General features: G+C 53.7%; 1 protein-coding gene across 1 annotated transcript in view; it reads right to left on the bottom strand.

The window, feature by feature from the left end:
• The window catches only part of MROH2A (maestro heat like repeat family member 2A), a 52,732-nt gene that overhangs the window by 24,931 nt on the left and 13,722 nt on the right, over positions 1–14,079 (bottom strand). The window contains 16 exon segments of the mRNA XM_082466308.1: positions 90–212; positions 388–507; positions 2,801–2,908; positions 3,266–3,318; positions 3,557–3,698; positions 4,255–4,295; positions 5,267–5,362; positions 5,365–5,416; positions 7,257–7,367; positions 7,673–7,792; positions 8,735–8,830; positions 11,197–11,297; positions 11,425–11,503; positions 11,733–11,825; positions 12,955–13,098; positions 13,603–13,754. Of these exon segments, the coding sequence (XP_082322434.1) occupies positions 90–212; positions 388–507; positions 2,801–2,908; positions 3,266–3,318; positions 3,557–3,698; positions 4,255–4,295; positions 5,267–5,362; positions 5,365–5,416; positions 7,257–7,367; positions 7,673–7,792; positions 8,735–8,830; positions 11,197–11,297; positions 11,425–11,503; positions 11,733–11,825; positions 12,955–13,098; positions 13,603–13,754 (1,631 nt within the window).

Here is a 14,079-nt window from a genome sequence, read left to right as displayed (position 1 = left end):
ACTGAGATCTAGTAAGAGCCTTGGTTGGGGGCTGAGAACACTGCTCCAAGAGGGTCCGGAGACCTGATTATGGAGCAAGGGTGCCTTACCCGCCCAGCGCCGATCTGCCAGGACCGCTCTGACTCCTGGATCCTCTCCTCAAAGTCCTGGAGCACGTTCAGCACCGCCTTCACCTGGCCCCGGGCACACAGGCCAAAGCACAGAATCACACCCTGCAGGGAGACCCAGCCGGGCGGGGTGAGGGTGGCGGGCCAGGGGGCCGGGGAGGACCCCCCATACACACACACACAGGTAAACACACGTGCACGCACACATGTACACAGACCCGTGCACACGTGCGCACACCATGTCCACCGAAGGTCCAGAGGGAACTGCGGGCGCCCTCACCTCCCAGTCGAAGTCGTTGCTGTAGTCCGTCTTGTCCAGCAGCTCCAGCAGTAGCACCTCTACCTTGTCAGCCTCCAGACCCGTGGCCAAGGTGAAGCCCAAGGCCCGGTACAGAAAGCCCTGGAGAGGCAGAGGAAGAAAGGGAGCTTCAGGCCTCCTGCTCTGCCCTCCGGGGTCACTGCCATGGGGAGTTCACTACCCACTCCTCCAGATTACCTCACAGTCAAGGTTAGAATACTTTCATCACCCAAAAAAGAAACCCTGTACCCACTGGCAGCCACCCCACATCCCCCTAGTCCCCGGCAACCACTCATCTACTTTCTGTCTCATTAGATTTGCCTATTCTGGATATTTCAAATAAGTAGAATCATATAATGTGTGGTCCTTTGTGCTCCTTTGCATCTGGTTTCTTTCATTTAGCACAGTGTTTTCAAGGGCCATCCTTTTTGTACCATATATTAGTACTTCATTCCTTTTTACGGCTGAATAATACTCCATTGTATGGATATACCACATGTTGTTTATCCACTGATGAACATTGAGTTTTTTCCACTTTTTGACTATATGAATAATGCCACTCTGAACATTTATGTACAAGTTCCTGTGTGGACATACGTTTTCATTTCTCCTAGGCATATATAATTAAAGAGTGGAATTGCTAGGTCATATTGTAACTCTATATTTAACATTTCAAGGAAATGCCACACTTTTTCAAAAACACTGCACCATTTTGTATTCCCACCAGCAATATATAAGGGTTCCAATTTCTCCATATTCTTGCCAACATTTGCTATTACCTGTCTTTTTGATTATAGCCATCCTTGTGGGTGTAGAGTAATAACTTGATGTGGTTTTGATTTGCATTTCCCTAATGGTAATGATCTTGAATATTTTTTCATGTGATTACTTGCTATTTGTGTATCTTTTTTGAAGAAATGTCTATTCAGATCCTTCTCCCATTTTTAAATTGGCTTATTTATCATTTTATTATTGAGTTATAAGCCTTCTTTATATATTCTAGGTACAAATCCCTTATCAGGGACTAGATTTGCAAATATTTTCTCATTCTGTGGGTTGTCTTTTCACTTTCTTGATGGTACCATTTTCAGCATGAGTTTTTAGTTTTATGATGTCCAATTTATCTATTTTTTCTTTCATCACTTGTGCTTTTGGTGTCATTTCTCAGAATGGTTTGCTCAAGCCAAGGTCATGAAAATTTATGTTTATGTTTTATTCTAAGAGTTTTATAGTTTTAGCTTTTATATTTAGGTCTATGATTCATTTTGAGTTAATTTTTGTGTACGGTATGAGGAACAGGTCCAACTTCATTCATTTGTAAGTGGCTATGCAGTTTTCCCAGCATCATTTGTTAAAAAGACTATTCTTTCCCCCACTCAATTGTCTTGGCACTCTTGTTAAAAATTAGTTGACAGTAAATGTGTGATTTATTTCCAGACCCTCAATTCTATTCCATCAATCTATTATCTATCCTAATGCCAGTATCACACTGTCTGGTTTACTGTAATTATGTAAGAAGTCTTGAAATTGCAAAACCTGAGACCTCCAACTTTGTTCTTTTTAAATCATAACTGTGTTGGCTATTCTGGGCCCCTTATATTTCCCTATGAATTTTAGGATCATCTTGTCAATCTCTGGTGGGTACAGGCCAGCTGGGATTATGGTAGGGGTCATGTTGAATCTGTAGATAAATTGGGGAGTGTCACCATCTTAAAGATATTGTCTTCCAATCCATGAACATGAAATGCTTTCCATTGATTGAGACCTTCTCTGATTTTCAACAATGTCTATAGTTTTGTAAAGACCCTTTTACAATGAAATATACACATGTGGTGGTCATGAGCCAGTAGCTGGATGCGTCAGGGGTGAGAAACTAATCTGCAGGGTGGGGATGGGGACGGGTGTGCAGCAGGGTGTGATAGAAGGCGTCCTGCTCCTCTACCCCCCTCTACCAAAGTTGGGGGTCCAGCTCCAAACCCCAGCTTGCCCACATTTTTGTTCCGCCTCTAGGCCTTATCTTCTTCCCTCTCTGGCCTTCTGTGGTTCAGTGTCATCCTCATCCTTCTCACTATTTACCAAAACTCGTTCAGACATCTCACTCCTTGCCTGCTGCCCCTGCTACGACAACACTTCAGGTGGGAAGTGAGGTGAGAAGGATGGGGAAGCTGGTGGTTGGAGGAGAGATTGCCAGCTCCAACAAAGCAGGTTCTTAAGGAAAAACAAAACAGAACAAAACACTAAAAGCCACTGATCTAGATCAGCCAGCCATCTCTCCTCCCAGGACCCTGTAGACAGCCACAGATACAGCTGGTCTCACACCCAACGTCACCCTCTCCAGCTTTACTGACCCTGGAGTCCCCTCCCTGTCTGAACTGCCCTGCCTCTGGGAACCAACCTTCTCTAGGGAGGGGCTGTCGAAGCTCTCGATCTGGTTGTTCAGCTCTTTGCTCAGAGGCAGGCTCCAGTTGGAACCCCAAGTCTTCTTGAGGGAGTTTCTCAGAAACTGGGGAGGCAGAAGACATCGGTGGGCAGTGCTCCAGGAGGGCTGTGTGACCTTGAGTTGTGACTCACCCTCTCTAGCCCTCTTCCCCAGTCTCTGGACCCACACGGCCCTGATCCAGCGCCAGTGTCCTGTGGGCTTGGGGACTGGCAGGCAGGGTGTCACCCTGCGCTGCTTTGCTGGGCTCTTGCTTCCCCAGGGTGGCTCATCTGCTGTGGACACACCTGTACTCCCCCAGTCTTCTGATAGAAGGAGACTGTGTCCCTTAGAGGCTCCTAAACTCCCCACAGGCCAACCCCACAGAGACTCCCACCACCACCACCTCCCCACCCCGGCCTCAGCAGGTGGGATCACCTCTACCTGGATCAGCTTGTCCTCCCACATCTCCTGGTTCCATGTAAACTCAGTGTGTTCTGCAGAAAGAAGGGCCACGCATGCTCGCCTCTCCTGCCGCTCCCCCCTGGGGCCACCTAGTCGGCCCGGCGACTGGGGTCCCCACCACACGCCGCATTTCCCTCCCCACCTTCCCAAGGACCAAAAGAGGCTGGGCCAGCCACCTGGAGCCTGGGCTCCTGTTGCTCAGGCCACGTGATTAGTACCCGGCATGTACACTGAGGGGGCTGACTGGGGCGTGCACCCCGGGCACCTCACCTTCCAGGTACCTGACCAGCAGGGGGATCTCCAGCTCCCACGTGTCGGCCATGGAGGGGGCGATGGTCTGGCTCAGGGTCCTCAGAAGGTTGAGCATGGCGATCCCACGTCCCTCCCCCTTGTAGGGGGACGACATCAGCACCTGGAGGGCACCGAGACTCCAGTGGGGCCCCGCCCGGGCTGGGAAGCCCCAGGGCCCTTACTCCCCAACCTAGGGCCTCACGGTCTGTGCTCATAAAGGGAGAGTTGGACGGGATGGGGGGTTTTCAAGCAGAGCTCTGAAGATCTCCAGGACCAGAGTATCCCCACAGAGGATGCTGCAGGAAGGAAAGGAGAGGAGGGGCAAGACCATGGGCTCCCCCCCCCCAGCGTCCATGGAGCATGGATCAATGTCCAGAGTCAATACAAGGAGGCGGAGGCACGGGTGCAGGACTGAGCTGACCCTGGGGACGGGCAGGCTATCGGCAGTGTCCTGCGGATGCTTTGGGGCCATTCAAAGGCCAAGCAGAGAAATCTGGGAGCATACTGTCCCTGCCACATGTACGCCAGAGGGACAACAGGGACCTGGAAAGCTCTGTCCTGCCAAGTGTCCACCTCCCTCCTCTCCCTGGAGGCTGTAAGAATTAGGAGCTCAAGGGAGAGGCAGCACAGGACACAGCTGTGGCCAGGCCAGGGCACAGCTCACGTGCGCCACTCACCAGGAGACGGGCCAGCAGTTTCTGCGGCGCAGGCAGATCCACTGAGGAGGAGAAGATGCGACCCCCGCTGAAGCTGCCCTGCTCCCGTGCCCCTAGGGCTGCTTTACCCTGCCAAGTGCTTCCCAACAGCATCGCGTTGCCCCCTGAATGGAGGATGCGTCAGGATGGGGGATTCTCCATAAAGGACGTCACTGTAACTGGCTGTCTTGGGAAGAAGCCTAGTGCTGCAGGCTGGGGCTTAGAAGATACTGTTTTCAAGACAGCCCACTTTGTAGTAGACACAAGGACCGGCCGTGAGAGTGTTTGCCTCCTACTGTGAACCTTGGCCTTGTCGAGCCAACAGTAACTAGACACCCACGCCCCTCACTTCACCTTCCTCTTCAGGCTCTGCGAGGTAATGAGCCCGTGAGAAGCAAGCTCACAGCACTTGGACCAGTGGGCAAAGGAGGGCCAGGCCGGCTAAGAAGTCGCAAAGGGGAGGGAGGTGATGCCCAGAGAGGCCCCAGCCCAGCTGGGGTGAGGGCATGAGGAAGACCTCAGGGGTTGTCCTAGCTGGCCGCTCAGAGCAGTCTCCGCCCTTCGCCACTGCCGTGTCCTATAAGGCTCCCAGCCACCTGCGGTCGCCGGCCACGCCCATCCACAAAGCCCCGGGTCCCCGAGAGCAACCCCCCTGGGACAACGGTGTCACCCGTACGGAGGTCAGCCTAGTCACTTCCTCGTGAGTCTGGTGTTAACGGTGCTCCAACCGGGGGGGCCCTGATGGGGGTGGTCTCAGAGGACTGGGATGGGACCCGCTCCCAGGGGCCCAGAGAGCTCACACCTGGAGAAAGCCGGAGCCAGGAGCCCTGCAGGCGGGGTCTGGGCCGGGGGCACGGGCCAGGGGATGGGGACGCGAGGAGTGGACTGCCGGAGGAAGTCTGTACGCTTTTAACCTCCTCAGGTAAGGCCAGGGGGGCCTTGGGCTCCGGTCCCACGTGCCCACCCCCAGCAGCCGGCCCGGGGTGCTGCCCACCGTGCCTGCCCTTGCTGGTCGCCTTGGCTTCCCCGTCGTCCTCGGCGTGGAGCTGGCGTCCTGCCAGGCTCGTGAGACTGAGGCAGACGGGGGTCTGGCCTCGGTGTGATCCGTCTCCATGATGTGGCACAGGAGCCTCACCCAAAACTCCTGGGGGGCGGGTACGGGGGGCAGGATCAGCCGGGCCTCCCACGGCCCTGTGAGGAGACGGGGCGGGCTCCCCCTGCAGTGTGGCCTCACCATCGCTTCTCCAGAACCGCACTCTGACCAGCTGACCGCCTCAGCCCTGCCCAGCTCTGCTGCCAAGCCCGGTCCCTGCCAGGGCCATCTAAGCGACGCCCACCTGCCGTGGCCGAGGGGGTCAGCGGGTCCTGGGCACCCAACCCCCATGCCCGCTGGCCTCACTCCAACCCCACAACATCATATCCTCTTTGACCAGCACCCTCCCTCTAACGCCAAACCCTCCAGAGGTGCACACTGGGCAGACAACCCAACCATGCTTGCCAACTGTGATGGTCAGTTGTTATGTGTCAACTTGGCAAGTGAAGGTACCCAGGTATTCAAACACTAATCTAGGTGTGGCTGTAAAGGTACTTTGTAAATCTGATGAAAGCGCATAACCCATAAAGGAGGTTAGTGTGGATAACGCGAGTAGACTTCATCCAATCAGTTGAGAGCAAAACACAGGTTTCCCTGAAGAAGAAGATAGTTTGCCGCAAGACTGCAGCCTCTGCTACTGCATGAGTCTCCAGCCTGCTGGCCTGCCCCCTAAATTTCAGACTTGCCAGCCCTCACAAATGCATAAACCAATTCTTTGAAATAAAGCAAGTGATATATTGATATATATCTCCTACTGGTTCTGTTTCTCTACAGATGCTTAGAGCTGTCTCTAGTCCTCCAACTTCACCCTGCCATCTCCCCTCTCCTCAGATGATCACTGAACACCCCCAGTGACCCTGGCCCCCCTTAGCCCCACTCCCACCCCCAGGAGTCAGGGGTGAGCGCCTATGCTAATGACTACAAGTGAAGTTGCTTGACCTGTTCTGGCCACCGGGACGAGAATCCCCAGCTCCTGGGCTCCCCCAGGGAGGCAGCATGATGAGCTAGAAAGAGCACTTTAATCCTGGCTCCACTGTTTACCAGCTTAGAATCCTTGAGCCACTTAATGAGGCCCTCTGAGCTTCAGTTTCCTCATCTACAAAAGCAGGGTAATAATAATAGACCTCACCTCACAGGGTTGTTGGGATAATTAAATGAGATTCTACATATTACGCACCTAGTACAATACCTGCTATATGTAGGTGCTCAATGGATTGTAGCCTTATTATTATTATTACTATTATTTCTATAATTAAGATAAGCTGCCCCTGGATGGGGAGCATCGAGGCCATGGCCTAAAAAAGAGTGGATATATGTATACGTATAACAGATTCATTTTGCGGACAATGATTCCCTCCGTATGCTGTCGTGGTAAATTTTTCTATCTTATTGCTATGTCACATTGTATTGCAATTAAAAGTCGGCACGTTTGTTTCCCCTAAAGCCTGTGAACAACTTGGGGGTCATACTGAGCCTTTCCAGTGTATGCCCTGGTGTCTTTCACATAATAGGAACTCACTGAATGTCTGGAGTTAAACCACTAAAATCACTTGTTTACACATACACGTACACACATGCATGCACGTGCACACACACACACACACACCTCGACTGAAGGGACTTCAAGGTAATGGACACATTTCAAGCACTAAGTCAACTGATACTTACTAGGCCTTCTGTGTGCCAGGCACTGCCCTGTTCCCATCAAGCACCTGGATCTTGAAAGATAAGAGCTCAGGTAATTGAAAGCTCAGGGCCCCCCAGTCATCCCAGGTAGTGGGAATGGGAGAAGCAACAGTGCAGAACTCTGGGCCTGTGCTATTCCCCCCACCCGGAGCACTGCAGACATGAGCTACCAGTTCCGGCATGCCAGCCCAGTGGGCCAACTCACGTTGGTCATCCCACTGACAGAAGAGGTTATGATCCTCACGGTGTCCATGGTGACCTTGTGGACCATCTTCTCCTCCAAGTTCCTCTGATAAAAGCTCTCCCGGCGATGTGCCTGGAAGACAGAATCGAGGGGTCCCTGCCTGTGGGCTGGCAGGGGCTTGTTGTGGTCTTGGCTGCGGTTTCCTCACCCCCCATGAGGCTTGATGCCCAGATTCTGAGTCTCTGGGAAACCCAGAGCTGTGCACACGTTTCAGTATTTTCTAGACTCCTTACTGTGTGTGTCTGCGTCCTTGCGTCATGAAGGTACACGCACGCAGGTTCAAACCCCGGTACACTGAGCAGCACACTTTCCTCAGTGCTGCGGAAACCACTTCCAGAGTCCAGCTGCTCCACCATCTGCATGGCAGGGCCACTCACCAGCTTGTAGGTGGACAAGGTCAGCTGCACAGACACGTACTTCAGGCCCCAGCCTTTGATCCTGTCCTGGAAGCTGGACAGGGCCAACTGACCAATGATGCGGAGAATAGCCATCCTCACCTGAGGGGACAGGGCACGGACATGCTGGGGGTTAGAGGCTGGGGATCCAACACCCAACCCTGTGACACGAGACAGCCAGGAACTGAGGGTGCTTTGGTCTGGAAGGGGCCTCAGGGGCCACCTGGCTACTGCCCGCTCTGTCCACCACCCCGTCTCATCCAGGGGGTGCCACTCGGCAACCCACACGCCCAGGAGCCTCACCTGAGCCCTTCAGAGACATGAGCGCGCTCCCTTCTCCGTAGGCGCCTCCAGCCTCAGGCAGCCCCGGTGAGGACAAGCTGACTCTTCTCCTGGGGCTCATATGTGGCGGTGACACAGAAGAAGCCTATTCCCTCTCCCCCTGACATCCTCCAGGTATTGAAGGCAGCTCTGCCTACGTCTCCAGCCCTCTTCCCTTCCCCATTTGTGCAGACCCTCGCCAGCCTGGATCTCCCCTCCCTGGGACAGAATGACTCGACAGCAGCCCTCAGGGTCTGTATTCAGAAGCAAAGCTAGACGCCAGGGGGCCGTGGCTGCAATGGAGCCGGGCCTGTGGTTTTTAGCCTTTATTTGACGAGCTGCTTTTTTCAAATGTGGTAAAGACCCTAGCCAGCCAAGCAGCTCGAGGTGATGCTGGGTTCGCTCGGCCTCTCCTCTGTCCAGGGTGGTGTCTGAGACCCTTGACTGGAAAACTCCAGGTCCCTGGTGATAGGGAGGGGTCTCAGGAACGGGACCGCAGCTCTGATGGGCCTCACTCACCCCCAGCCGTACTCAGGGCTGGCTGGGAAGGTAGGTTTTCCATCCAAGGGCCTTACTAGAGGAGGCAGCCAGGGCTCCACCCACAGAGCTGGAGGGGAAGGCAGGCGGCTGCTAATAGAAGAACACCCCACTCGCCACCAACTTCCCTCTGCTTGCCGGCAAAGGCCCCGACCTGCACCCCTTTCTGGGTCTCTGCCCCATTACCTTGGGCCGGGTGCCGGAGTGTGTGTCCTTGACCACCCGGATGGCCAGGTGGATGGTCCTGATATTCATTCTGGGCTCAGAAAGAAGAAAACTCACCTGGAGGTCCACTGGCCTTAGGGCCGGGCTCTGAGGAGTTGCCAGAAGCGGCGAGGCCTTGCCCGCCACCCTCCACGGGAGCCAGGGCTCGGGGTCCACGTCACCCTCCTGAGAGCCTCCGACTCATCCCCCCGAGCTCAGGGGCACTTCCCTCAGAAGTCACCCTGGCCACTTCCCGGTGCTCTCAACACTCTCCCCATCCCAGCCCAGGGGGACGTTGTTTTCATGCCTCACTCCCTTGGCCTCTGCTCTGTGTGTGTCTCTTTGGAACCTCGTGGACCCTCCTTGAGGGTAGGGCAGGGTCTCCCCCAAGAGCTCTTTAGTCCCCTCAGCTGGACACACGGTGCTGGACACACAGCAGGCACATGGAGGCTGCAAAGCCCAGCTATGGAGAGACTGGGCTCCGGTGCCAGGCTGCTGGCACTCAAACTCCGGCTTCACCGCATCCCAGCTGTGTGACTTCAGGTGAATTACTTAGCCCCTCTGTGCCTCAGTTTCCTCACCTGTAAAAGGTGGATATTAAGAGCACCTTCCTCACAGGGCCACTGTGAGCAGTAATGAGTTAACACCGGGCCTGGTGCACAAGAGGGCTGTGTGTTTGCTGGATGTAGGGCTGATGACCACACACCCGACGGAAGGAGGAAGATTAAGGGAGGTGAGAAAGAGCAGGAGAAGGTTCTGGAGAGGTTGGTGTGGATGGAATTAGAGTCAGGCTGCGCTCAAGGCTAGGCATTACTAGAAGTTAATGCTGGTGGAGGAAAAAGAGGAAATGAGGTTGGGGTAGAAGGTGGCAGGTATTCAGGCACCAAAGAATCTAAAAAAGAGTGGATATATGTATACATATAATAGATTCATTTTGCTGTACACCTGAAACTAACACAACATTGTAAATCAACTACATCCCGATAAAAATTATAAAAGAGAAAAAAAGAAAGGGAGAATGTTACAATTTAAAGTTTTTATCTCCAAAATGGAAAACTTTTTTCTGATTATAAAAATAGTATTTGTTCATTGTAAAATCAAAATAAAAGATAACCACCCTTAACAGTTTGGGTGTATCCTCCTAAACTCATTTATGCATAAACACCTAGACTTCTTTCACATAACCGAGGTCATGCTATATATACTGTCCCATACTGTATTGTTATACTTAATATATAAAGGGCAGCTTTTCCATGAAAAAGTATAGATTGTATAATACTCCATATGTTGCTATACTATCATTAATTCCACCAATTCCTTATAGAAGAACATGTAGGTTGTTTTTAATGTTTGGCTTTTATGCCCAATGTTATAATGAACATCTTTATCCAGTTGGTTTTGGGCAATTATTTCCTTCGGACAACTGACAAAATGTTAGATTTTTGAGCCCAAGTTTTGGGCCCTATCCAATTGAGAACCCAGAAAGGTTTAATCAATTTACACTCCCATCAATGAAGTATAGAAGCCTGGTTTCTTGTATTCTAGACCAGGGATTAGCAAAGTACAGCCCTAAGGCTAAATCCGGCCCAAAGCCTGTTTTTGTGGATAAAGTTTTATTGGAACACCACCACTCTCTGCAGTCTATACAGACCATGCTTTTGCTCTACAATGCAGAGTTGCATAATTGTCACAGACCATGTGGCCTGCAAAGCTGAAAATATTTTTGTTATCTGGGCTTTTACAGAAAAATGGCTAGGCCAACACTAGTCATTATCTTTATCATCTCTGCCCATCAGATGGGTAAAAAAGGTCTCACTGTTGCTTAAATTTGCATTTCTTTAAGAAAGGGGCTTACTGACAGCAGAAGGTCGTTCACGTACAGTTGCCCAGTTCGCGCACTGTGCAAGGGCACAGAGCTGAAGGACTGAACTGAAGCCACCCATGCTCTTCTCGAGTCATGCAAGACCACATGCTGCCAGTAGGGGGCACCTTGTTCAAATTCACGCAAAGGTGCTCTCTGAGCTGGTGCTGTTGGGGACAGTATTTCCCTTTATCAAGGCCAGGTTTAGGATTTGGGCTTAGGGATTTAGAATCAGGGGTTCAGACTAAGGTTCAGCACTGGGTCAACAGAGCTTTAGGGCTATGTCTACGTGGTGTAACTAGGCTTTATATTTAGCCTTCGATTTAGCTTTGGGGGATTCAGGTGAACAGTCTGAAATTCAGACTCAGGTGGAAGCTGGGATTCGGGATTTAAGGAAAGGGGTGAGGGTGTGGAGGGTGGGCTATGTTCAAGGATAGAAAACGTGAGGCAACCCGGAGCTGTGATTTCTTGGCCCACCCAGTAGTGTCCATAAAAGAGGAAACGAAGGAGGCGCAGATGTGGCTGAGACCTGTCGCCCCAACCCCCGTCCCGCTTCCTGCCCTCGCTCACCATGTGCGCTCACCACTGCACTAATCAGGGTCAGGGTCCCCACGCGGAGGGCCTCCTTGCTCTTCTCCATCTGGCTGAGGAAGAACTTCATCAGCTCCTTGGGGTAGGAGCGGGCTGCAGGCGGAAGGACCGCTTTAGTCGTGCCCCCTGAGCCAGAGCAGCGGGACGAGGCAGCCCCAGGCCCAGTGCTCAGAGGGGCCGGGACTCCCGTGGGCTCACAGCGGACCTGGGGGAGCCTCACCAAGGGCTATGAAACAGTGCACGACCTCTGTCAGGTTCTGGCTGCTGTACTGCTGCTGGGCAGGGGCCTTGGAGCACACCTAGGGCAGAGTTACGCAGGGAGGGTGGGTGAGATCTCAGCCGGACAGGGGACGCAGCTGCAGGAGCACCACGGCCTCGCCCCCAACGGGATGTAGGAGACACGTGAGCGGGACGGGGGCCCCACCACCATCTCACCCTTCGCCCTGGTGGGCCACGCCACCTGCCGCAGCCCCCTTCCCATGGGCCCACCCTGAGAAGGCCACGCCCAGCACAGCCTGCCAGCCTCACCTGGACGTGCAGTTCCGTGAAGATGGTGTGCAGCTGCATTTGCGGGACAGGGGTGTTAGTGGCCACTGACATTTCCAGGATCTGCCTCAAGACCTGCAAAAGGTGGGAAGTGGTGGCACGTGACCTTCTACCGACTCAGGGTCAAACTCCAGACCTTTGCTACTCTGTGTTTTCCGTCCACCGGATGTATCAGCGTCCTCTGGGAGCTAGTTAGAAATGCCACCTCTCAGACCTGCCCAGACCTCTGAATCCAACTCTGTTTCAACCAGCCCCCGGTGATTCCCGTGCATGGTAAAGCTTGGGCAGGGCTGCACTAGGGCCACCAAGCGTGACATTCAAGGCCTTCTTCCCCTTTCTCTCCTAGTCACTGGGAGGTGAAGCCCATCTTTAGACCGAATGATCTACACATGGCTCCCCAAATCCGTCCCATTCATTTCTGCTCCCAGCTCTTACAGCAAAGATGAGAGCCTCGCCTCGTCTGTAGATGAGTGACCCCCTGCACAGTATACATCAGCCCAGGTCACGCCTCCACTCAGAACCTTGCAAAGGCTCCATCTCACAGGAGTTCAAGGCTGGCAGGGGTCGCCTGCCTTGGTGTTCCCCCCAGAATTTGTTCCCCCCAGAATTTGTGTCCACCCAGAACCTCAGAATGTGACCTCACTTGGAAATAGGGTACTTGCAATTAGTTAAGGATCTCGAGATGAGATCATCCTGAATTTAGGGTGGGCCTTAAATCCAATGACTGGTGTCCTTATGAGAAGTGGAGAGGACACAGAGGGACACAGAGAAGATGGCCATGTGAAGATGGAGGGGGAGGTTGGAGTGATGCAGTGCCTGGGGCCGCCAGAAGCTGGAAGATGCAAGATTCTCCCCTAGAGCCTTCAGAAGGAGCACAGCCTGCCAACACCTTGATTTCAGGCTTCCGGCCTCCAGAACAATGAGAGAATAAATTTCTGTTGTTTTAAGCCACTCACCTCATGGTTCTTTGTTACAGCAGCCCTAAGAAACTGACACAAAGGCCATGACCTCACTGCGGCCTCCAAAACCCTTTGGCATCTCATCCTTTCCACCTGGAATGGCAGCGTTCATTTCTTGGAAATCCTACAGGTGCCAGGCCCCATGGCTCTATCTCCCACCCAGATGACACTCCCCACCCAGGACACTTGGGAGCCCCAAATATCTCAAGCCTCCAGCCCAGGCCGCTGCCCACTCGGCCCCTCACCTGTGTGATGAAGAGCGCCTCCAGGCGGCCCTGGTACTCTGCCAGCAGCAGGGGGATGTAGTCGTACACCTGCTCCCGCAGGCCGTCGTTGGGCAGGAGGAGGTTCAGCATAGGCTTCAGGGACTTGATGAGCCCCAGCTTCACCTACCACAGGAGCGGCATCTCTAGACCCCTCGGCCCAGGACCTCAGCAAGGCCCAGTGATGTCAGCCCCATCCACAAGACAGAGGGGACCTTGGAAGTAGAGTCCAGGCCTCCCCCGGGCCCCAGAGGTGGGCAGTGAACCCAGACTGTCCCCCAAGTCCGGGCTCTGCCACTTAGGTAACTTTGGGCAGACACTTGACCTCTCTATGCCTCACTTTCCTCAGCTGTAAAACAGTCCTATGGCACAGAGTTGGCGTGGAAATCGCTCCCACAGGTAAACCGCTCAGAGAGCGCCTGGCAGGCATGTGAAAGGGACCCTCATCTAGCACCGCCAGGGACCTTTATCAAGCCGCCTTCTGAGGCTCCGGGCCCACGTGGCCCTGCCATTAATCAGCTCCCCATCTCCCCGGACCGCACGGTATCTCAGCCCCGCCAGCGCCGCAGGCTGGGGAGCCATGACCCAGGGAGCGTGCGGGCCCCCCACCCCCCAGCAGGGCAGTCTCACCTCGGGGTTGTCGTCCCTCAGCCACACGGTCACAAAATAGCGGTACCTGGGGAACAGCCTCACAGCAAACTGCTCCTCGGTCATCACGGGGTACACACTGCCCTCCAGGTGCCTCAGGTAAAACTGCACCGTCTTGCAGAAGGTCTCCATGGCTGTCCGTGGGGATGTGCAGTGAGCCCAGAGGGGCAGGAAGAAGGACAAAGGCTTCCCAGGCCACCTTCTCAGGAGGGAGCCCTCATGCACCTCCATAACTAGCAGGTCACTGAGATGGCCAAAGATGCTGCTAGAAAAATCTCCTTCTGAGTCCCTCCCCCTCTGCCCTTCCAACTCCCTCAGAGCCCCCTAATGTTCACCCTGCAGGTCTGTGTGTGAAAGGCTCCCCTGAGGGGGTAGAGCGCGCAGGTGTGACTCGGCGCCAGCCCTTGACGCTCCTGTGCCGAGGCCAAGGCTGGGGCCCGGAATAAACCTCTTTTCACT

Source organism: Balaenoptera physalus (assembly GCF_965194825.1).
Source record: "Balaenoptera physalus genome assembly, chromosome: 6".
Classification (NCBI taxonomy): Eukaryota; Metazoa; Chordata; class Mammalia; order Artiodactyla; family Balaenopteridae; genus Balaenoptera; species Balaenoptera physalus.
The sequence above is the reverse complement of the archived record's forward strand: the minus strand, read 5'-3'. Positions and strand labels throughout refer to the sequence as shown.